The following is a 24,515-nucleotide window of genomic DNA, read 5'->3' on the forward strand; positions in this document are numbered from 1 at the left end:
CATTGCACTGTGTTTATTTCATTTTTTTACTATCCAGGTTTAAAACCTGTAATTGAAAAGCAATCGAGTTCACCTCTGATCTCTGGGTTCTTTCTGGGTTTCTCATATCCTCCTGTATCCACAAGGTACTCCAGTTTCTTTCCAACTCTCAAAAACAAGTTTAGTAGATAAATCAATACCTTCAAGGGAGTGATGCACTGGGCATATTTTAGAGATGTGCATTGGGACAAGGATCCTGTGATTCCCAACACAAACAATGATTAACATGGGAATGCACTGGGCACACTATTACTACAAAATATCAGTGGCGGTTTGCAAGCTAAATAGATGGCAGTGGTTGGAACTGGTCAAAGTTTGTAAGGGAGCAGTCTGGGAATTTTTTGTTAGAGAATATGAAATGGTGATAATTACTGATAATAGTTATAGTAGCAGAGCTCAGCCCCACTTGCTCTTCACTCATTCTCCAGCCCAATATAACCATGTAAGCCTTGCTCCTGTATCCAACAAAAGTATTATTATCCCCTTGTAAAATGGGGGTTGGGGTGGCTGAACACTTCTGATTTGGCATTACAGTCATAATGGCTAAAAGAGACATTCAGCTGCTCTAGTATGTTCAGTCCTCAGTGGCATGCCATTCTGCATTGACGCTTGTGAGGACCAACCCCCATGCACACTGTGACGCACACATGCTCCACCCAGCTGTCCTCTCCGAGTGACAACCTCGCTGCTGTGTGCCCCTTGACCTTCTGTGAATTGTATATATAGTCACCCAAGTTATCAGAGTTCTCCTGGCAGCCAACATGAGGGTCTTAGATTTGATCTGGTGTTTCATCTCTCTACTGGCCCTGGCCATGACAGGTAAAAGGCTTAACACTAAGTTTTTTGTTTGATTACCTCTAAATATGTTTGTTTAAACAGTATATAATTTTACCTGACTCTCAGAAAATGTTGTGAAATGATGTTTCAATTCACATGTTCCTTTTTTGGTGTAACACAACTTCTGAACACACATAAATTAGGAATTAAGTGTCTAATTGATAGTTAACAAATATTTTTATGAAATATTTCAATATTTCATTAGTTGTCTAATTGATAGTTAACTTAAATATTTTTATGAAAATATTAAGACATTTATCATTCTTGAATCCAAACTAATGAAGCAAACTAGAGTTGTGAAGAGGATTATAATAATAGTGTTATTATTGTTTAGCAATTGTTTAGCCAGTTGCTAGCCCTGAGTGATGAGGTAGACTGTCTTATTGGGAATATAAAAATAGCTTAAATCTTGACGCATTACTCTCAGTATATTGATGTTAAGAATAAAATGTCTGTTAAAAAAGGTTTATGTATACATATAGGTTTAAGGTAATGAACATTTGTTCAATTTTATTTAATGACAAAAGATCCTTTTTTAATCAGATGGTAGGGCTGAAATCTTTTACCCTCAATGAGTGTATTGTGGAATGGTAGTGGCTTAAGTGCTTGCATTGTGTGTCAGCTGCCTTGAAGCATGGCACCAGCTGATGGAAAGGCCTAGAGCTTGGCAAGCTGGAAGTCTAGAAACAGTAGTTGATTTGCCTGACAGCTTGGCCTATTTGTGTTCCTTGTGTTTTACTCCATCACAGAACAATAAATATGTGACCAGGTTTTTAATTGTTTAATTGGCTAATAGTTTTTACATTACTTTGAAGTCTTTCAGTTAAATATTTTTTTTTTTATTTTAATTGATTTTTGGCCAAAGAAAGATTCCTCTTTGGATTTAAGATAAAGTATCAAGTTAATCTTACATATTTCAGGGGGAGGAGTGTCCAATCACCCTAAAACAAAGTGTTAAATATTTCCTACATACCACCTTTTTAGAGTTGAGTTATGCATCGGTTTTTTTGGTTGGTTCCGGCAGGAGCCTTTACCCTTGTTCTGACCTTGGGTTCCCTGCACCCAGGATTCCATCAGGTATCTAAGATTGGAAATTGCCCAGTAACTGGATACTGTCCACTATAGATCTCTGTCCTCTCACCCTCTTTCCCCTCCCACTCCCTTTACCTCTCTTCTCCCACCCTTAATCTTTTTTTTCCTACCTCCCACTCCCCAATTTACACACAACACAGCTGCTGTCACCCTGCACTGTCACAATCACAAATTATTCCAGGCTGCTGCCCATACATGGCTTTATTTCAACACCTATGCTTATAGATAATTTTTATAAATATGTTAACAATTTTTTTTTCATGTTTTTATTAATATAAATATAAAATAAGGCAAATTATATCCTGCTTTATATTATAGTTGTGCTTCAATAAAGACTATTTCAATTAAGATACAGTATAAGACAGCAATAAATAGTACTGTAAGATGTGATGATGGGTAAGATGCAATGATAGTATTATAAGATGCAATAATCATAAGCCACCTGTTTGGTCATATATTCTTGTGTTTAAAAGCCCTTTTCTAAATTTAAAAATTGTCTATAATGGGTACTGTAATTCTACAGACCTAGAGACTGAAAAAATATGAGCTTGTCATACCATTCTTATATTATTCAGTTTGCTTCTGCCCTAATAAAATGTTCTCATCTTTATTGATGGGACTGGTCAGGGTCACAGATTTCCACTCCATATGCATTCTACCAAAGCCAAGGGCAATAGTGACTGTATGAGCTATTTGTCTATTTTTGTTTGTGTAATGTTAAGTAGTTTTTTGTTCTTTTGTGTTAATTGTTTGTATTAATTAGAATATGTTTACTTTTCTTAGTATTCTGCTAATTTGATTGGTTGAGTATTTCTTTTCTATTGGGTTAGGCCATGTGCACCTAGGGCAGGGGTCGGCAACCTTAAACACTCAAAGAGCCATTTGGACCCGATTCCCACAGAAAAAAAAACACAGGGAGCCACAAAACCCTTTTGACATCTAAAATAAAGATAACACTGAATATATCGTTTTTTTACCTTTATGGAAAGTATAGAAAAATCTGTAGTGTGTTGCATTTATGAAATCAATGAACTGCTACCGAGTAAACGAAATTTTATTTCTGCAGGCAAACAAAAATATTTTGAACAGTTTGAACTAACCTTAACAAAAAAGATGCTGGGTTGAAGGTTACTTTCAAATAAAATGTTCAATGTCTAATCGAGTCCTCTTCGTATTCATGACATCAAAATTTTAACTTGCCGGCTACAGCAAACCAAAACTGCGTCTGCTTCTGTGTGTCGGATTTCGCAAGTCGGCAGTTATGACGCATATTTTGAGTGAGAAACAAATTAAACACGCTTTATTTTAATGTTACAAGAGCATCATAATCTTAGAATTTATTTTTTTTAATTAACTAACTAAAATAAAATAAATTTAAATTAAATATTTATTTTCCAAATCTACAGGGAGCCACAGCAGAGGGATGAAAGAGCCACTTGCGGCTCCGGAGCCGTGGGTTGCCGACCCCTGACCTAGGGGATAAAAAGGGTTCAGTTGTGGCAGCCCAGAATGCACCTGGGTGGGCCTATGGTTTTTTACCAGTTTGTCAAGCCAGTTGGGCACAAGGAGCAGGAGAATCAAAATTGTTTGTTTGCTTGTAAACCCCTTAAAAAAGCTCACCAAACGCATCATCTGGCTTGGACTCAATCCTTTAACTGCGTAAACCACAACCCATGTGTATCTTGGTGATTATTTGAGTTATTTTGGAGTTAAGTTTAATTCATTTTTTTTATTTAATTTAATTTGACAAATGGTCACTACAGTGACTGACGAAAAGACCTGAAACAGAACAAAAATGTAAGCATGTAAACAGAGTAAATTTAGCATAATAACATTACTCTGGGTTGTTCTTTTGGTCCCATTTAATATAACATGGATTTCTTGACTAAATAAAAAAGAGGTGATTTTCTCATTGTCATGTATTTAAATTGTTCAGTCCTTGTTCTAGAGATCTTGTATTAAGTAGCCTTGACTCAAGGAAGATGTTAGTATCCCATCAACAAAATCATAATATAGTGAGTGTTTTAGTAAAAGGGCACACACCTTCTTGTGGTATTGAATGCATGAGGTGCACAGGGTAGACAGGGATGAACTTTTAAGGTTTAAGCACAAAAAAATGTAGAAGACCTATTTTTTTCATTTTTTATTTGTCTGCATGGACTTTTAACCCAGCATGTAAAAACATGTAATTTAAACTCCATAGCATTTGTCTTATTCTGTTTTCATAAATGTTGAAGCATATACTGTATATACTGAAGGTATACTAAAAGTACATTCTTTCCAAATCCCCACAGACATGTTCTAAAATTTATTTGAAAGCGCAGACAAAAGAGTGGGGGCTGTTAACTATGTGATAAAAATATGTGTTTTTTATAAGCACTTTACAGGTGTTTAGATGATAGATTAATTAGGGTTTTTTTAGCAATAGTACTGTGTATCTTGAAGAATTATGTCAACCTGGTCTCACTGATGTAGCCATACCATGTCTTGAATGCGAACGAATGGGAAAAGGCACCTTGTTATCTGCATTCAAATATACTTGCTCAAGTTCATCCTTAAGTTTATATTTAAGTTCAGATTGTGTAGTGTCTTTTTTGTGTTAGCAATCACTTTCACATCACAGGACCTCAAGTACACACACAATTTATATAAATATAAATATATAACTTTAGAGACAACAGTCTCTAAAGTTTACACAGAATGGTAAAAAAAAAAACACCACCAACAAAAAAAAACATTGAGTTAAGGACTGTTCTGGGTTGAAAATGCCTTGTTAATAAGAGATGTCAAAGGAAAATGACCACATAATCAATGTCTACAACTGTGATGAGCAGAAAAAATATCTCAGATACATATACAAATATTTCAAATATCTCATCAACGCTGAAACTTGAGGTGAATAGACAACCACAGCAATGGGTTCCATAGGAATTAACATGAATAATTAACCACAACAGGTTCCACTGGTGTAAGACAGCAACAGAAATCTTGGGCACAGTGTCAACTAAACCGAACACTTTAAGATTAGAAAAAAGTTACCTGATCTTTTCCCAATTTTGGTGAACCTTGTTAAATGACAGGCATGGAAATTAATGTGGTCATCTGCTGTTGTAGCCCATCCACCTCAAGGTTTTATAAGTATGTGTGCATCCTGAGATGCTTTTCTGTGCTGCATTGCTTTTCTGTGCTTCACTGTACTGCCACCACATGATTGGCTGATAGCATAACTGCATAAACTGACAGGTGTAAAGGTGTTTCTTTTAAAGTGGATGGTGCAGCAATTAGATGACTTAGGGAGTCTTTACCATAACACAAAGGAACATGGAAATCTGTATGTAAATATACTTACTATTTTTTCTAACAAGAGAACATGTTTTTCTTGTGCAAAGATGAGTGTTAGGATGTTGATCAAGAAAAAGTACAATTATATTATTGCGACTGGCAAAAGTTAAGAACTGATTAGGTATGTCACTTTTAATGCTCTTTTCTTAGTGATTTAAAGAACAATCAACAACAAAGAATGAATTAAACTCCACTTCGATACACAGCTTCAATGCTTTATGGCTAAATTATATTAAGTAAATCAGTCAAATAAATCAGCAAAATAATAAAGTTGCATATCATATATACTATTTATTTTATACTACTTGCAAAAGAGCTTTCCTTATAGCTCTGACTTGTCCCTACAGTGAGTAATCGAGGTATTGCCAGGTCTACTACAATAGACTGTATGCATATCAAATTTACTTACATGGAGTTAAGATTTTCCATGTGAGCCATGTTTTAGGAAACGTGTCTCAAAAATTGTAGAATTTGTGTGGTTTTGTGCATGAATCAGATGCTAAAATGCTTCTGTTTATAGTGAGAATTTAGGCCATTCAAATATAGCTACCTGAAAATATGATAAAATGTTAGCTAGTTTTTCTCACTTTAGTTTGGCCAAAGGCATACCAGGCAAATGACACCATTTTCCTACATTAGGAAGAGGTTACTGCTAAAAAAGTGCTTTAGAACTTTAAATGTACAGCCTTGTGTGTTTTGCTGTTTTATTCACATGCTTTATCTTAGTTAACACCGACATCTTATAGCTAAGTTACTTAAAACAGCTTAGAGAGATTAATGTGTTTTAATAGCTTTATAGTAATGTTTCTTTGGCTATGTTCACACAGCAGTGGTGGCCCAAATCTGACTTGCTGAGCAAATCTGATTTTTTGTTAGGCTGTTCACACTATTTCCAATCATCTGTCCTTCCTGGTATTGAATGTAAAGGCTCTTTTCACTGATGGCCCAGGTGGAATACCACACACAGTAACCATTTATTTACACACTTTGTCAAGTTAGCTGTTTGACTGGCCTGGCTTAAAGATTTTACATTCATCATTATGAACCATTTATGTATCATATAGAGCACATCCAAATTTTCTACCTGACCCTGGGAAGTGTTGCAATCATATGCAACTTATACACTTTGGGGCAGAAACACCCAATCCCTCCCATAAATATGACCAATTCCCGAAAAAGCCAGAACAGAAGTGTGAAAAAATGGTGTAAACTGAATATTTTAGAGAAAGGCGTACTTCCTTGCGACAACAAAATCTATCCAATAGCCCTTGGTCACATTCAGGATTAAATTAAAATGAGCTGATACAGGAGCTCATAAATAGGAGACAATGGACAGACATTAATTAAATTTAGACACCACGCTCACTTTGCAGCCCATTTCAAAACCCATTGGCTTTGTGAAATAGCATGATTCAGCTGTTCCAGTCTCTGTTGGACTCCACTATCACTTCCATTTCCAGTATTTTTCACTAATTCATCATTTTTCTTTCTGTTCAGCTATGCAATATAAGTATCTGTACACAACCACATTGTGATGAGTCTCTATGCTGTCTTTTGAGGCTTGTGTGACCAGACAGGGAAGAAGATGTCTGAAATTTTAGAATGCAACTTCTAGAATGAATTTTTAGAATGAAACCTCTGTCCTATTGGATGGTTTGAGATGGTCTCCAACCAGGAATGGAATCTGTCTCAGAAACTCATCTTTCTCTGTCACTGCCATTGTCAGTGCATGAGGGAAATATATTTAAGTGTATTAGCATGGTACTTTAACAATGGATATTGTCACAAACCAGCTGTACAGAAATATATAACTTGTGAATTTATATATTTCTGTTATTAATTTGAAAACTAATTTGAAATTCTGATTTAAATTTAAATAAAAATGTACCACTAATAAGCAAGCCAGGAACAATGAAGCCATTCTCAGCAGCATAACCAAACAGAAACAGGATATCAGGATGGATCATGTATGTCCAAGGAGCAGAAATGGTATCTCAGGACTATGGTGTAGCTTCAGAGGGTGAGACTGGTTAATACAAATAATACAAAACAAATATGTTTTTAGCCTGGACTCTAGACTGTGGGATGTGGTAGCCTGGTTAAGGCTATTGTTTGGAAGATTGTGAGTTTGAATACAGGTTCACCAAGCTGGCCCTGAGCAAGGCCTTTAACCATCAATTGCTCTGGATATGGGCATACATGCTTTTTCTATAAATGTGGGTCTTTGTATTTGAAGGCTCCAACAGGGATGGAGCCTTCACATACAAAGCACTAATGGTAGTATGTTAGAATCAATGTAAAATTGAATTTAGGTGATATTGTATATTTAGGTGATGTTGTCTCTAATGTGATATTCTGGTTCTAGTAAAGGCCCTTGCTGCTGCATTCTGGATTATCTGAAGCTTGTTTATGCACCTACAGGAACATATGTACAGAAAGTAAGGCTTTACAATAATCAAACCTAGATTAATAAAAGCATTAAATTAAATGTAATTAGATTTCTTATAAAATTTCTGAGATGAAAAGCTCCAAATGAAAGACTGGAGTTAATAATCCTACCAACACCTTTACTACATATGAAACAGAAAGGCCATCCAGAGCTACAATAGAAACTATATAATCAGAAAGCTTATTTGAAACTACATGTAATCCTAGTACCAGTACTTCTGCCTTGTCAGAATTATGTAGAAGCAAGTTAATAAGCATCTGGTGTGTATAAGTTCCAAGTTCAGTTTTGGAGGTGTTAAGAAGGTGGTTGGATTTAGAAGAGAGACATGACAGGATGGGGAAATGCGATAATTTTCAGGCAGTTCAAGATTGTATTTTACCAGGTTGATTTGTTTGATGATCTTGAAGGGACCAATATACCTGGGGCTTAGTTTACAGCAGGGGAGCTTGAGTAGTAGGTTCCTTGTTGATAACCAGACCATTCGGCCCATATGGAATGGAGTATGTGGATATCATCAGCGATAGGCCTGTATGTGTTGTCTGTGAATTGCCAATCGTCCACCAGTGGGAGATCTAAGGGTTCACCAGACCAAGGGATGATAGGGGTTGATATCCCAGGACGCATTAAAATGGAGTGAGGCCAGAAGTGGTTCATGTTAGGGAGTCACCACAAGGACTGTCGTGAAGACATGGGAGCTGGGGAGATCTGTAACAAAGTCTATGGACAGGCACAACCAGGGGTGTTGTTCCTGGAAGTAGTTGGCAGGGGGTACATGTATGAGCTCAAACAACAGGCATTGTCACATTCCTTGATGTCTGTGTGTACCTTGGGGCACCAGAAGGTGTTCCCGGCCAAGCTGTGTGGTTCTCTGGATGCTGGAGCCTGGTAAGGTGTCGACCCACTCCATGACATGTTGGCAAAGGGTGGAGGGGAAAAACTGGTGATATGGAGGACAGTTGGTGAGGTTCCTCCTCCTGCTGTGCCTGGCAAATCTCTTCCATGGTGACCCAAATAATGCCAATAATTACTGGGACCGGTAGGATGGGTTCAGGGTCACTCGTCAAATTTACTGGGTCTTGGGGCCAGAACAGTGCATTGTTATTCTTCGAACCTGGTAGGTAGGTGACTGTAAACTGGAATTGGTTAAAAAACATGGCCAACCTAGCCTGTCCTGGGTTACAGTTTTATGATCAGTGAGCACTTGAAATGTGGTGTTGTGCTCCCTTCAGCCAATGCCTCCATTCCTCCAATGCCTCTTTTATGGACAACATTCTAGGGTCCCCACATCGTAATTGGACTCTGCTGGGGAGAGTTTTCATGAGAAGAAAGCACAGAGTTGGAGCTTCCTTGTGTTCTCTTGCCACTGAGATGACACTCCCCTTATTTCAATGCATGAGGTGTCTAATTCGACAACAAATGTAATATTAGGGTCATGGTGGTTTAGGATGGGGCTGTGGTTAATCTTTCCTTCAGTTAGGTAAAGGCAAGTTGGAAGGCATAGGACTAGTTGGCGGCATCGGACCAGTGGGCTCTTGGGTTTTCCCTTGAGCAGAGCTGTGAGGGGAGTGGCCACAGAGCTGTGATGTCAGATAAAGTGGTGGTAAATATTTGCAAACCCCAATAAAGCGTTGTAGTTCCTTTATGTTACTGGGTGTTGGCCACTCTGTGACTGCGCTATCCTTGCTAGATTCCATCTGTGCCCCCTGGCTGCTGCTGATGTAAACCAGGAATGTAATTGTGTGTTGACGAATCACATTTTCCTGCTTTGACAAACAGGCTGTACTTTAGGATCTCTGAAAGACCTGCCATACTTGCGTTATATGTGCTTCAGGTGTTTTGGAGTATATTAATCATCTATGTAGACAATGACACACTGGTTTAGGAGGTCCTTGAAAATCTCATTAAAAAAGCTTGGAGTAAACTAAGGTTGAAATGGTATAAGAGGAGTCACCAAGATGTAGCACTATAGGTATTGACTGATCCCTGCACAGCTGGAGCACATGACCACAGTAGAATCACAGTTGGTGTTTACGTTCCTCCAGCAAGGTCTGGGTTCAGCCGATCTGCAGCCCATGGAGACAGCCCATCCCAGAAAATGGCTTTGAGGGCGACATCGTTCCAGCCACTCTGGGCAGCAAGAGTTCGGATTTCTACAGCGTAGAATGTAGTAGCTGAGTAGGAATTCACAGTTTGTGCTGTCCTGGTGGTAGACGTCTGGCTGATGTGCTATATTGTTATCTACAGGGTTGGTTTCAAATTGTATGTCTTTAAATTTATAGTCTTCTCAATATTGATTATATTTTATAGTCTTTTCAATTTTGCTATTGAACACATTCATGATGTCTTTTCTACAGCATATTGACAGTATGCACGTCTGTGGTGGTTATATTCCCAGTAAATTTGGCTACAGTATGAAATAAGCTATCTGTAATTATTTTTGTTTTTTTGTTCTGTTAGGGTTGAGAGATACATTGATCTAGTAACAAGATATTTTATACAGTCCAGGAGAGTCTCCTTCCATGCTGTTTGAAATACTACCAGTTTTGAATGATGAAATTAATGTTTACATTTTTAAGTGGCATGTTTTAAGTTGCATGTGTGATTGTTATGCCAGGGTGCTAATTTTTCTCTCCCTTTTACTTTCAAGAGGAGCTTCATCATCTAGAGTGTAATAGAATGTTCACTTTAAGTATTCAGTGGCCTTCAGTGGTCAGGGGTCAGATAGTGAGTCAGGTCCAATCTTATTTGATAACACTGGGAGATTACTGGTAAAACTTTTATAGTGTATTATATAGAATATATAAAAAAAAATAAAGATTTTTAAATGTCTCTGTGTACTATATATTGAAAACCAACTAGCCCAAACAAACATATCACAGTCCTCCAAAAGTGGAAGTATGAATAGGGAGGACAGAAAAGTTACCTCCATATTTAGCTCTGTCCAGAATACCAGTGTGAAATTTGATTCCAGACAAATTATTCAGTGACCATAAGCCCTCCATATTCATAGTCACATACAGACATTCTTAACAGGATGATGGATAGTCATTGCTGGATATATTTAGAGTCAGAGGGAAGGCACTGGTTTGGCTGCTATTATCTTCATCTACTGTACAGCATGGTGATTTGGGAGAGAAGCTGTCCTAGAGGCTTTGAAGCTCTTATGAAACTAGGGAGTCCCCTACATTCAAATATATCCATATTCACAGCCCACTGAATAGTGCAACCATGGCTACTTTGTGCCACTGAATTGTTTTATTTTTGGATTTGCAGGGGCTAAATATAAGTTTTGTTTAATGTCAAAGGAGAAGTATTGTGTGGGTCTTAAATCACATTGTGTACCAGACATTGTGTTTTATTCATCCTCTCATAGTTGTTCAGAAGAGGCATTATTAGTTTTGGTAAATTAAAGCAACAAACAAGCAAGTGAATTAAAGTGCATACTGAGTTTCTTTGAAAGTTATGTCCTGGGACTTGATGTTGATGTTACTTGAAGAAAATGTATAGCTTCGTAGCTATAGGTCCTCTGTGATTTTCTAAAGTATTTCCTGTTTTTTCTTTAGTAGAGGATGAGGAGGTATTGGATTCTGTACTGAGAGACAGATCCCACATTGATGAGACATTACGACTGGCAGCAGAGGAGAATGCAGGAAATTACGCGGGTGAGAAGACTCCTGGGGTGCATATTTGTGGCTGCTTCTCAATATCTTGAGCAATGGCCTCTCTAGGAATAAAGCTATACCATTAATTACATAATCCACATTCCTAGATCTGAATACAGAAGGCATTTAATGCATGACTATTGGGAAATAATGAATGCATCATTCAATATGGCAAATAAGATGTATTAGTCACTTATGTGTTCATATCCAATACTCATACAATTTGAGTATTTACTATGCTTTCTATTTATTTATTTACTTTGTATTTTCATTAGCTGCTTTGCAGAAGCTGAGAATGACCTACCACAATTCCATCAGGCCTATGGAACATGCCTACAAATACAATGAGCTCAGGCAACATGAAATCTCAGGTATATCACTTAGCTGGTCTCTAGACTTACCTCTGTCCACTGTGTGCAGTCACTGAGTCAATTGTTAAATGTGTTTAAAGAAAGGTTAAAGGTTAAAGAGTTAATTCTCACATCGCTTTAATACATGGCTTTTAAGTTCAGTAGGTCTTTTACATGGTGTTGCAAGAAACTGATAAACATGCTCTTTTTAGCTAACATATGTGTGAAATTAGTTTTAGAGTGACACATTAAGCTGTATTCTAGCTGACCTTTAAAGACTCCGGATTGTCCACTGATTTTCTTTTCCTACTAATGTTTCCTACATGTGTTAGTTAACATTTTACAACTTTGTACTAGGATAATTAGATAAAGCTTGCAACTTTTTGATTCAGCATGGTTCTAACCTGAGAAACTGACCAGAGTAATACAGACTGATCCAATATGACAATGTATTAACATGAGGAGTTGCTTTGCATAATCAATAGTCAAGGTTTTCAAATGAATACGCTTATTCCATGTTTTATATAAACCAGCCATAACTATTAAACAGTAAAATATTTCATTTTGTTCATCATAAATATAACATATAGATTATCTTCTCTATGGAATCACAGTCACAGTGATTCATGATCAATGCATCTGCATTCTTTTGATAACCATTACATATTCTTTCTTTCTTTCTTTCTTTCTTTCTTTCTTTCTTTCTTTCTTTCTTTCTTTCCTCAATTTTCTTAACGCTCCTTTTAATCCATATTACATTTTCACTGCACTGCAACTCTTTCTATGCTGCTATCATTGTCCTATTGCTCACCTTCCCTACTTCCACTAAACAGCTTATCCGGGACGTACCCTGGGGGATTCAGCCACAGGTGGGTATGATGGGGCATTCTACTGCATGGCCCCTGCCTGAGCGTCTGACCCCCTGCTAGTACTGGCTGCAACCATTCATTCTGTAAATGCTAGTCATAGTTTTATGACACTTTGTGTGACCACAAGTGTGGTCATAAGGCATTCAATCTTTCATTGTATAATTTGTATCACTGGGTTTCAAGTGTCCTCTCTAAGCTATATTTCATAAATAGTGTAATAGATGTTGATTTCAAGAAATATCCATTTTCTCTGTGTCTTCTTAACTTCTTTTTTGTTTGAGTAATTTACCTTGGAATTTATGAATGTAACACTGCTTGATGTTGGTTATGAGAGTTATGCCCTCACTGTGTTAATTTGAAGTCTGTGTCTTTTTTTTTACCTACTACAGTTTCAATACACTACATAGTAATAACTTGAAATTAAATAGGACACCTATACTACACTAAAAACAATGTTGTACTGAAATACTATAAAATAAATTTTATACTCTTTAGTACACACTAACTTTAGTACACAGGTATGCACTCTAATTCAAGCACTCTACATTTTTTCTCTGGCCATAGTTCTTTTGGTCTTGTAGACATAGGATGTGTCTGAGTTGGCATCTGTAAAAAAAACATTTCATTAATATTAGGGTTAGGGTTACTGATATATGAAGTGTAGTTTTCAAAATGCAAAGTAAGGAATGAAAATCACATCAATATACAAATCAACTTCAACATCAACATCAACTTCAAACTAGCATCTTGCACACTTTATATACTTGTAGGACTTAAGCAGATTGAGGTGTTTAATCAGTTATCCCAAGCAGTTGCTAATCATCATCAATTTCATATTCAATTATTAACTAAAATTGATATAACTGTGTAGGAGACTTAAAACTGGGTGAGAAACAGCGAAACTCTGCTAGATAATGTTGTGGAAGACATTTTGGAAGCTATTTTGAAGAAGCACAAAGGAAAAGACAATGTTTAGGACCATAGATGCAGTGGTTGGCCAAGGAAAGTAAGGCACATCATGCTTATGTATATACAGTCATGTGAAAATGTCAGGATCCAGCTTGGACTTTTGGCCATATGTTCTGTGTCACGTGTCTGCCCGACCCTTTGTCTCTTCCTCCCCGCTTCTGCACACCTGTTACTTATGTCTAATTGTCTTGTGTATTTAATCGTGCCGTGTTGCTTATGGCGGCATGGAATCCTAGTCCTTGGTCTCGTCTCTTGTCGTGTCTCTTGTCGTGTCTTTGTCCCTGTTTTGTGTTTTTTAGTTAATAAATCCAGTTTATTTTAGCTATCATGCATTTGGGTCTGTTTTTATCCCTGCATCGCTGACAGAAAAAAAAAACTTTATTAAGAAATGTCATCATGTCAGTTTATGATCTTATTTTAATTTGTACCTGTAGATGAAAGTGATGTAATTGCTTATAAACAACAACAACAACAAAAAATCAACAAAATGAGTCTTTAATTTGAGGAACAAGTTAAGACACCCTAATAGCTAGTGTTTCGCCCTTTGGCTGAAATAACTTCAATGAGACGTTTCCTGTAGCCATCTACCAGTTATTGATATCAACTGGAAGAAAGGTTCCCTAACTTTTCAATGCAGAATTCCTTCAATTGTGTGATGTTTGAGGGGTTTCTTGCATGCACGATTTCAAATCACGTCACAGGATTTCAACAGGATTTAGATCCAGGCTTTTTCTTAACCATTCAAGAATTCTCAACTTTTTACTTTTCAGCGAGTCCTTGGTGGATTTACTGGTATGTTTTTGTCATGTTGCAAGGTCCAGTTCCACTTTAGCTTCAATTTTTGAACAGATCTCACATGGTCTCACATTCCTCAAGCACCTTCTGATACAATGTAGAATTCATAGTGGATTATATGATGCAGAGCTGGCCATGTCCTGCTGCAGCATCCCTAAATCATAACACTTACACCTGTACAAGTTTCACAGTTGGTGTGAGGTTCTTTTGCAGAAATGTCAAACATGCCCTCTGTGTCAGCACATTTTCCTGCACCTCCCGGATTGTGACGCTCACTTCCAGTTTCTGTAGTGTCACTTCCAGGTCGGCGGCCATCTTAGATTTTCACTTCCGGGGCTTCAGTCATTTTCTGCAAACATTCAATATATAAGCACTCTGCCAACACATGGTTCTAGTGCTACCGTTTTGTCATCCCACCTTGTTCCTGCCCTACCTGTTGCTGACCCTGTTTGTTTCCTGTTGCTGATTTCAGTGTGCCCTGCGTTGCCCTGTTTGCATGTGTTCTGGATTCTTTGACAAACTTCGGTCTTGACCTCATGTCAAGTCCTTATTTTCCTTAGGCAGGAAGTGATGTGATACACCTGTAGGTATAGCCATTATAAGTACAAATAAATGTGGGGGTATATTTACTTTCTTCCTCACAAGAAATTAGATTTTTTTAAATGACATTTAACAGATCATTTAAAAAAGTCCTTATTTTGGTTTTATTTCCATGAATTTTCCAATATTGTTAAAATGAAGATAAAATGCCCATATGTTTAACTATTAAAAAACAAAACACAGGCTTTCATGGGGTGACTGTGTCACATGACTGTGTATGTGTATGTAAAGAGAAGCCAGTTCTGATGTAAACATGTAAGAATACACAGTGCATCGCAGTTTGTTGAGTATCGGGCTGCATAGCCACAGTCAGGTTGCCCATGCTGACTCTTGTTCACTACTGAAAGTGCCAGTAATGGGCATGTGTACAATAGAACTGGACCACTAAGCAATGGAAGAAGGTGACCTAAATCCTATTGAACATCTGTGGAAAGAATTGAAACATGCAATCTGGAAAAGGCACCATTAAATCCTGAGACATCAGGAGCCATTTACTCTAAAGGAGTGGGCCAAAATACATGACAGCTTATGCCAAAGTTATTGAGAGTTACAGAAATTGCTTGGTAGTATCAATAGCCTCAAAAGGTTAAGCAAAATAAATGTAAGGGGTACCACCATTTTTGTCCAGGCCAGTTTTGTTAGTTTGTCAATTTTCAGTATTTTTATCACTTTTGTTAGTTTCCAGATATTTCAGTGACCATTGTGGGCTTTTCTTTCTTTAATGGAAGGGAATACCAACAATTTTGTCTATGTATATATGTATATGTACAGTATCTCACAGAAGTGAGAACACCCCTCACATTTTTGTAAATATTTGATTGTATCTTTACATATGACAACACTGAAGAAATTATACTTTTCTACAATGTAATGTAGTGAGTGTACAGCTTGTATAACAGTGTACATTTGCTGTCTCCTCAAAGTAACTCAATACACAGCCATTAATGTTTAAACCGTTGGCCACAAAAGTGAGTACACCAGTAAGTGAAAATGTCCAAATTGGGCCCAAAGTGTCAATAATTTGTGTGGCCACCATTATTTTCCAGCACTGCCTTAACCCTCCTGGGCATGGAGTTCACCAGAGCATCACAGGTTGCCACTGGAGTCCTCTTCCACTCCTCCATGATGACATCACAGAGCTGGTGGATGTTAGAGACCTTGCACTCCGCCACCTTCTGTTTGAGGATGCCCCACAGATGCTCAATAGGGTTTAGGTCTGGAGACATGCCTGGCCAATCCATCATTTTTACCCTCAGCTTCTTTAGCAAAGCAGTGGTCATCTTGGAGGAGTGTTTGGGGTCATTATCATGTTGGGATACTGCCCTGCCGTCCAGTCTCCGAAGGGTGGGGATCATGCTCTGCTTCAGTATGTCACAGTAAATGTTGGAATTCATGGTTCTCGAAATTAACTGTAATTAACTCCCACCAACGTGCTTGACTGTAGGCAAGACACACTTGTCTTTGTATTCCTCATCTGGTTGCAGTGTGCGGTGTATGGTCTGAGCACTGAAAGGCTGATCCCCTACCCCTTCAACCTCTGCAGCAATGCTGGCAGCATAAATATGTCTTTATTTAATAAGTAGGTTGAAGACCTAATTATTCAGGAAACACTTCAACTAGCACTTCTTTCCCTGTCTTTTGCATTTATGTATAAAAAACACCTTTGATACATTGTAACTTTGAACAATGTTTTAAACTCATGGTATCTTAAGTATGTAATCTAGTGATCCAGCATTAATGTATCCAATGTTAGAGATTTATGCACTTACGTCGCTCTGGATAAGGGCGTCTGCCAAATGCTGTAAATGTAAATGTCTATTTCCCAAACACAAACTCTGGATATGATGCTGACCATGTGCACTCAACTTCTTTGGTCAACCATGGCGAGGCCTGTTCTGAGTAGAACCTGTCTTGTTAAACCGCTGTATGGTCTTGGCCACCGTTTCAGGGTTTTGGCAATCTTCTTATAGCCTCTTTATGTTAAAAAGAGCAACAATTTTCCAAGATGTTGAGCAACAATTTTTTTTTCAGGAGTTCTTTGCTGTGAGGTGCCATGTTGAACTTCCAGTGACCAGTATGAGAGAGTGAGAGCGATAACCAAATTTAACACACTTACTCCAAATTCACGACCTTGTAACACTAACGAGTCGCATGACACCAGGGAGAGAAAATGGCTTATTGGGCCCAAATTGGACATTTTCACTTATGGGTTTACTCACTTTTGTGGCCAGCGTTTTAAACATTAATGGCTGTGTGTTGAGTTATTTTGAGGGGACAGCAAATGTACACTGTTATACAAGCTGTACAGTCACTACTTTACATTGTAACAAAGTGTAATTTCTTCGGTGTTGTCACATGGAAAAATATAATAAAATATTTACAAAATTGTGAGGGGTATACTCACTACTGTGAGATACTGTATATATGTCTTTCGGCTGCTCACTGTTTATTGTCACCACAGAAGATCACACGGTCCACATTATTAGATTTGGCACAGGTTTTATGCCGGATGCCCTTTCTGACACAACCCTCCCATATTATATATATATATATAAAATATGAATAAAGCAATATCCACCTTGCAATCAGGTGTCTATACTGCATTTTCTGCAGTAGTATTTTATTACACAAAAGGGAATTAATAAAAAAATGCTATACAATGTGTTGGATTTCGGTATTACAAAAAGTCTAACCATATTCATTCATTCACCTTCTACCGCTTATCCGAACTACCTCGGGTCACGGGGAGCCTGTGCCTATCTCAGGGTATCTCATTGGGTATCAAGGCAGGATACACCCTGGACGGAGTGCCAACCCATCGCAGGGCACACACACACTCTCATTCACTCACGCAATCACACACTAGGGACAATTTTCCAGAGATGCCAATCAACCTACCATGCATGTCTTTGGACCGGGGGAGGAAACTGGAGTACCCAGAGGAAACCCCCGAGGCACGGGGAGAACATGCAAACTCCACACACACAAGGTGGAGGCGGGAATTGAACCCCGACCCTGGAGGTGTGAGGTGAACGTGCTAACCACTAAGCCACCGTGCCCCCTCTAATCATATTTGATACAGAAAAAAAAGGTTTACTTTGTCTGTCTTTCTATAATGATGCTTCGCTAATGTAGTGTGTTTGAAGTTTTGTTTAAGTGGCTAGAGATTAATTTCATCTAAACCAAACAGTTGAACATAGCTGAAGACATACTGAATGTTTACTGCTGCTTTTCTACTTTTGATGAATACCATTGCTAATGTACTGGGACAAGCACTGCATGAGGATCTTTGTGTTATTTGTGGCCCTGTGCATATTACCTGGTTTGTCTGCATATGAGTTGGCATCTTTCAATGTGGGGGTGAGTTGTTGAGTTGTCAATTATGTCAATCATTAAACACCTAGAAGCTATATAGCACATAGATAGATAGATAGATAGATAGATAGATAGATAGATAGATAGATAGATAGATAGATAGATAGATAGATAGATAGATAGATAAAAAAAGATTTAAAGAGATAGAGAGAGATTTAGAGAAAGATATAGACATACTGTATATAGAGATATAAAGAATAGAGATATAGATAAATATAGAGATAGAAATTTATGTGTATATATGTGTAAATATCCAGAGATACATGAGCTGGTCTTTTGTATTTTTCCATGACTGTCACACTGCAGATGGAGAGATCACCTCTAAACCCATGGTCCTGTTCCTTGGTCCCTGGAGTGTGGGGAAATCCTCCATGATAAACTATTTGCTGGGGCTTCAAGACACTCCTTATCAGTTATACACAGGTAGGTTCCTATAAATATTTACAGGGGTTGGACAAAATAATGTGAACATCCATTGTTATGGGGTTAATATTATCTGTGTAGGAAAAATCTTTGAAAACTAAATGTTGTGATTATCATTTTTATTTCATTTTTGTTGCTATATATTGTCTAGGTTGCATGCCAATATGAAACAAGATGTGCTCAGCAGTTTAAAATATTAGTAGTAAAAAAAATTGTTATAATGGGTGACTTGTCATACTTCCAAATGGGAAGCCTGTTTAGCAGGAGCATCTGTAACCTTTACATCCCAACTCTTTGCTTTTTCAAGATCAACAAGGTCTCCATGATTATGAAAGCATAAGCCCGTAGGCAGGGGGCGTTTGGGTGGTTCGAACGAACCCCCCTCACTGCCAAAGGTCCAGAATTTAAGTCGATTTTTTTTTCATGTGATTATTGTCATCATTGTTTTAATCAACGCTTGCGACAAATATTCTGGGTTGCTGTTGCAAATTAATATGATACATTATTGTAGCCGGACGTGTGTGTGTGTGCTGCGCGTGCATTTCAGAGAGAGTTCTCGCAATACACTTGACAACACTCCCCTTCCAATGGTGAAGCATCGCCTCTGAATGATGGGGGGAGGGGTTATATTATATATATATATATATATATATATATATATATATATAATTAAAAGAATTTCTATATTTTATCCACTCAATATTCTACAATATAATATCCATATAAACGTAATTATAATAATAAAACATATTATTCAGTGTTATTCAGGATATTCAGTGATATTGGCTGTGCAATATCGACTTTTGTGATTGGCCAATACCAGCAGACTGGAGCCAATGGAAATGCTTCTCTCCTTCGGTGCGTGTTTTTGGAGAAAAATTTTGGAGAAAAGTGTGAGAAGCAGATATTCTGCTAGATGAATTGTGCAAAATTCAACTAGAGGATGTTCAGAAGTCCAAGAAGCTCTTTTAAATGCAAATGGTGGTCCAACACCTTATTACTAAAGAGATATTACAAACATCATCAGTGCTCAGATTATTTTGCCCAACCCCTATATATGATTATATTATTCAAATTATTAACAGAGGCAAGTCCCAACTATTGTTAGTCATTTTTATTCCCCGATTTAGAATAATTTCATTATATCAGGAAATGACTATATGGAACCTGCTGGGAATTGGCAGTATAGTGAGCACGCTTTATACTGGTAACGACATGCCTGCTTGTAGGCTTATAAGAAACCAAGCTACTATCTCCTAGGCAGTTTTTATCATAGCCAGTGCTTATCTAATTACGTTCCATATCTTTTTATTTTTCTACAGGAGCTGAACCAACTACTTCTGAGTTCACTGTGATCATGCACGGTGAAAAAGTCCGGTCTGTAGAGGGCATTGTAATGGCTGCTGACAGCTCTCGTTCTTTCTCTCCCCTGGAAAAATTTGGCCAGAATTTTCTGGAGAAGTTGATTGGTATTGAGATGCCTCACAAGCTCCTGGAGCGTGTAACATTTGTGGATACACCAGGAATCATAGAGAACCGCAAACAGCAGGAGAGAGGTAAAATCATAATGAGTAGCTAAAAGATTTTATGATGGATCGATAATGATAATATGACAGTGGATCATATGTCAGGTATATTAATATTCTTTGAGTTAGAAAGAAAATTATAAAAACAAACAAACAGCAGAGAATGTTTGCTGGCACAGTGGAGCAGCTCCAGTGTCCTGAGGTCAGTCCTGTGCTCAGATTGTTGTCTGTGTTGAGTTTTTCATGTACTTTCTATGTTGTCATGGGTTTTCTACAGTTTTCTCCCACCTCTATAAAACACCAGTAGGTGGATTGGCTATAATAAATAAAAATGTGTCAATATGTGTGTGCAATGTGCTCTGCAATCAACTGCCATCCAATTTTGGTCACATTCCCTAAAAAAGTATAAATACAGTCAGGTCACATACAGTCAGGACACATGTTTTGTAATTTTGCCTCTGTACACAAGCACAATGGATTTGATATAAAACAAGTAATTGAAGTGTAGACTTTCAGCTTTAATTCAAGGGTTTTAAAAATATTGCATTACAATTAATGAAAAAAAAACGACATTTTTAACATAGTCCGTCAATTTTCAGTAGCAGTAGCCATAACACTTCCTCCACCATATTTGACAGATGATGTGGTATGTTTTGGATAATAAGCTTTTCCTTTTTTTTCTATATTTTCTACTCTTCCTATAATTCTGGTACAAGTTAATCCTGTCTTCATCTGTTCAAAGAATCCTGAATGGGGCAGTCTAATCTGCCCTTTCAGTACTCAAGTGTTGTCTGAATCTTAAGTAAATCCACTGTATTTACATCCATGAAGGTGTCTCTTGATTGTAGACTATGACAATGATATGCCTAACTCCTAAATATGTAGTTGTTGACTTTGCTAGATGGTGTGAAGGGGTTTTCTTCATCCATTTTATAGTTTAGTGGTCATCCTGGCCTTTTGATGTTGCTGAGCACACAAATGCATATTTAGTATATTCCTTTTTAGAGAGAGAACTCTGCATATTGAGAGCCACATATTGAAAGTTCCCTTAACAGCTACTAAATGCAAATTTAAAACTTGGAATCAACTCCAGATATTTTATCTCCTTAATTTGTCATGAATTAATGAGGAAACAGGCAACACCTGTCCATAAAACTGCTTATAAGTCAAATTCCCAGTTACTTTTGAGCTTGTGATCACAGTACCAACTACTATAAAAAAAGGCTGTAATTCCTAAATGGTTAATGCAAATATTTTTGTTATTTATTTGTTATAAACTTTAATTGAAACCGAAACACTTCAGTCACATCTAGATTGCTTCATTGAATTACATTGTTTCATATTCAAAATTAAGAAGATTCTGTAACTGTCAAAATAGTTACGGACCTGAACTTTAAGAAAGTTAAGGAAAACTTTTCTCAATGAAGGAAAGTTACGTTCACTACCCTAAAAAACAGCTTTGCAAATTTTTCAAGTTGTTTGTTTGTACAAACAAAATTTAAGTTCTTCAAAAAGAGAAAGATCTTGTTTCCGCTAGTGATGCAGCTGTAATATTTAAAAAAGTTTTAAACATTATATATATATATATATATATATATGTGAGTGTGTGTGTGTTTGTATTTTAAACCAGTTGTATTCTATAGAATTATATTTCTATATAATTTTACCATTTCCACACAACCTTCTCCACAGGGTATCCCTTTAATGATGTGTGCCAGTGGTTCATTGACCGTGCTGACCTAATATTTGTGGTATTTGACCCCACCAAGTTGGATGTTGGCCTTGAGCTAGAGATGCTCTTCAAACAACTGAAAGGTCGAGAGTCACAGATACGCATCATCCTCAACAAAGCTGATAGCTTGGCCACTCAGGATCTCATGCGTGTGTATGGTGCCTTGTTCTGGAGCCTTGCACCACTTATTAATGTGACTGAGCCCCCACGTGTGTATGTCAGCTCCTTCTGGCCCTATGACTATGCCCCTGACACCAGCCGTGAGCTCTTCAAGCGTGAGGAGATTTCTCTCCTGGAAGACTTAAACCAGGTGATAGAAAATCGGCTAGAGAATAAGATTGCCTTTATTCGTCAACATGGCATTCGTGTACGCATCCATGCCCTGCTAGTGGATCGCTATGTGCAAACATTCAAGGAGAAGATGAGTTTCTTCAGTGATCCTGAATTGGTATTTAAGGAAATTGTGGATGATCCAGATAGGTTCTATATCTTCAAGTCAATCCTGGCTAAGACCAATGTCAGCAAGTTCGACCTGCCCAACCGTGATGCATACCGTGACTTCTTTGGCATCAACCCAATAAATAGTTTTAAGCAGCTTTCTGCCCAGTGCTCTTATACAGGTGGCTGCTTACTGGATAAGATTGAAAGGGCAATTACCACTGATTTGCCAGGACTTCTGAGCAGCATCCACTCCAATAAGAACCCTACACTCTCCTCCTGTGAGGCAACTGGCTGTGGAGAGAAGCCCAAGAATCGCTACCGACGAAACTGAGAGATTAAAGAGAGAGAAACATGATTAAAGGAAAAAGGGTTAATATTGGTAGTACAGGAGAAGTAGACACACATACTGCTTTTGCCACAGGCAGAATTGGGGGGTGGGGGAATGGGGGCACCAGTGGTAAGAATATTTTGATAAAACCTTTTTTGGGAACTGCATTAATGAACTGTTCTAAGTTTGGAAAGGATTTTTTTTAATCCTGGGGAAAATTATAGCTGACATACAAAAAAATGTGAGATTGATACATTCATTATGAGACTGACTAATACTTTCAGTATAAACTGTTTTGTCTATGAGTAAGATTAGAAAAACAATATTGACAAATTTGTATGAAATCTAGATGGTTGTGGTTCTTTAAACAAAGTGTCTATAAAAAGAAAGAACAAAGTGTTTTTTTTGTTTTTTTTACAAGTGTCAGTTATATTTGCAGACTCGTGACAGGATTGGTATACTGTTATATCATGTTATATTCTATTTGGGGAAATCACTGTGCTGAAGGTTTAGTTAGTAGAATTTAATGGGGCACATATTCATACATTTTTACTTAATTTCTTTAAACAAATTGTAATAGCAAATTAGCTCTATTTATAAATATTTTTCCACATGAAGAGAACTCTTCTGCAACATTCAGTTGAATGTCATATTGAGAAAATTATTTAGTTTTCTATATTTCAGGCAATTTTTCAGAGAAACTTCTTTTAAAATGCTTAATTGGCATATTTCTAGTCCATGTGTTTTAACCATGTGAATTTCCAAATGGAAAAAGAAATAAAGTGTTTCTGATCATAAAACTGCCTGTTTATTGAGCATCTCCACATACAAAAGGTTTTACAAAAGTCTCACTATTTCCTCAGTGGATTACTTGTATTCTATAGATTTAAAGTAAAATAACTCAGTGACAATCAAGTAGATAATCATAATAAATCTCCTTTCAACTTTACTGTATGACTAAGTGATTTACAGACTATATTACCATCTTAGAACTGTCACTGCATTGGTCAGCTTTGTTCTTGGGCCTTCAGTGAACATTTGGCAGACTTGGCAGAAAGGAATTAGTATTAAGTCTATAATGAACTCAGAAATTATACTGACCTATTAGTTTTTTCCTTTGGAGCTCAATTCCATGTGACTATAAACTGATATGGTAAGGACATTATTTACTTTTACATCATTTACTGTCTGGTGTCACGCAAATGAGGGGGGGTCACCTTCTGAACCTGGTTCCTTTTAAGGTTTCTTCCTCTATCATCTCAGGGAGTTTTACCTTGCCACCATCACCTCGGACTTGCTCCATCCATCCTTCCATTTTCTACCGCTTATCCGGGGCCGGGTCGCGGGGCTCGGACTTCCTCATTAGGGATAAATGTTAGAGAAAAATATTTTAACATTTTTATTTTTTTATATACTATATATGAATTTATTTGAAATAAAAGATGCCTGTATGTTGTATTTACTAATTTTGCAGTCAGGCATGCAGGAATAGAATGCACTCAACTGAACAGTGCGTCTTGCTCTGCTATGTGCTATGCTCTGTAACTAATCTGTACTTGGAATACAAGAATAATGTATTTTTAGCAATGATTTTGTAATTAGTGTTTTTTTTAATTACATTTAAGAACACAATTTCTTATCTTTGAGAAATGTAAATTATGCTTAAGCTCAGAGAAGATCAGCAAT

The 24,515-nt window shown here is 37.3% G+C and overlaps 1 protein-coding gene across 2 annotated transcripts; it reads left to right on the plus strand.

Annotated features, from left to right (window-relative positions):
- Window positions 1–715: 715 nt before the first annotated feature.
- srl (sarcalumenin) lies at window positions 716–23,586 on the plus strand. Of its 2 annotated transcripts, XM_060892384.1 has the most exons (7): window positions 716–858; window positions 11,323–11,421; window positions 11,697–11,792; window positions 12,605–12,640; window positions 18,686–18,802; window positions 20,125–20,358; window positions 22,021–23,586. In XM_060892384.1, the coding sequence occupies exons 1-7, from the start codon at window positions 801–803 to the stop codon at window positions 22,830–22,832; spliced, it is 1,452 nt and encodes a 483-aa protein (XP_060748367.1). In that variant the 5' UTR covers window positions 716–800; the 3' UTR covers window positions 22,833–23,586. The 2 variants fall into 2 exon arrangements, with proteins under 2 accessions (XP_060748367.1, XP_060748368.1); XM_060892385.1 differs by lacking the exon at window positions 12,605–12,640.
- Window positions 23,587–24,515: the final 929 nt, after the last annotated feature.

The sequence above is a fragment of the Tachysurus vachellii genome, chromosome 18, assembly GCF_030014155.1.
Source record: "Tachysurus vachellii isolate PV-2020 chromosome 18, HZAU_Pvac_v1, whole genome shotgun sequence".
NCBI classification, from domain to species: Eukaryota; Metazoa; Chordata; class Actinopteri; order Siluriformes; family Bagridae; genus Tachysurus; species Tachysurus vachellii.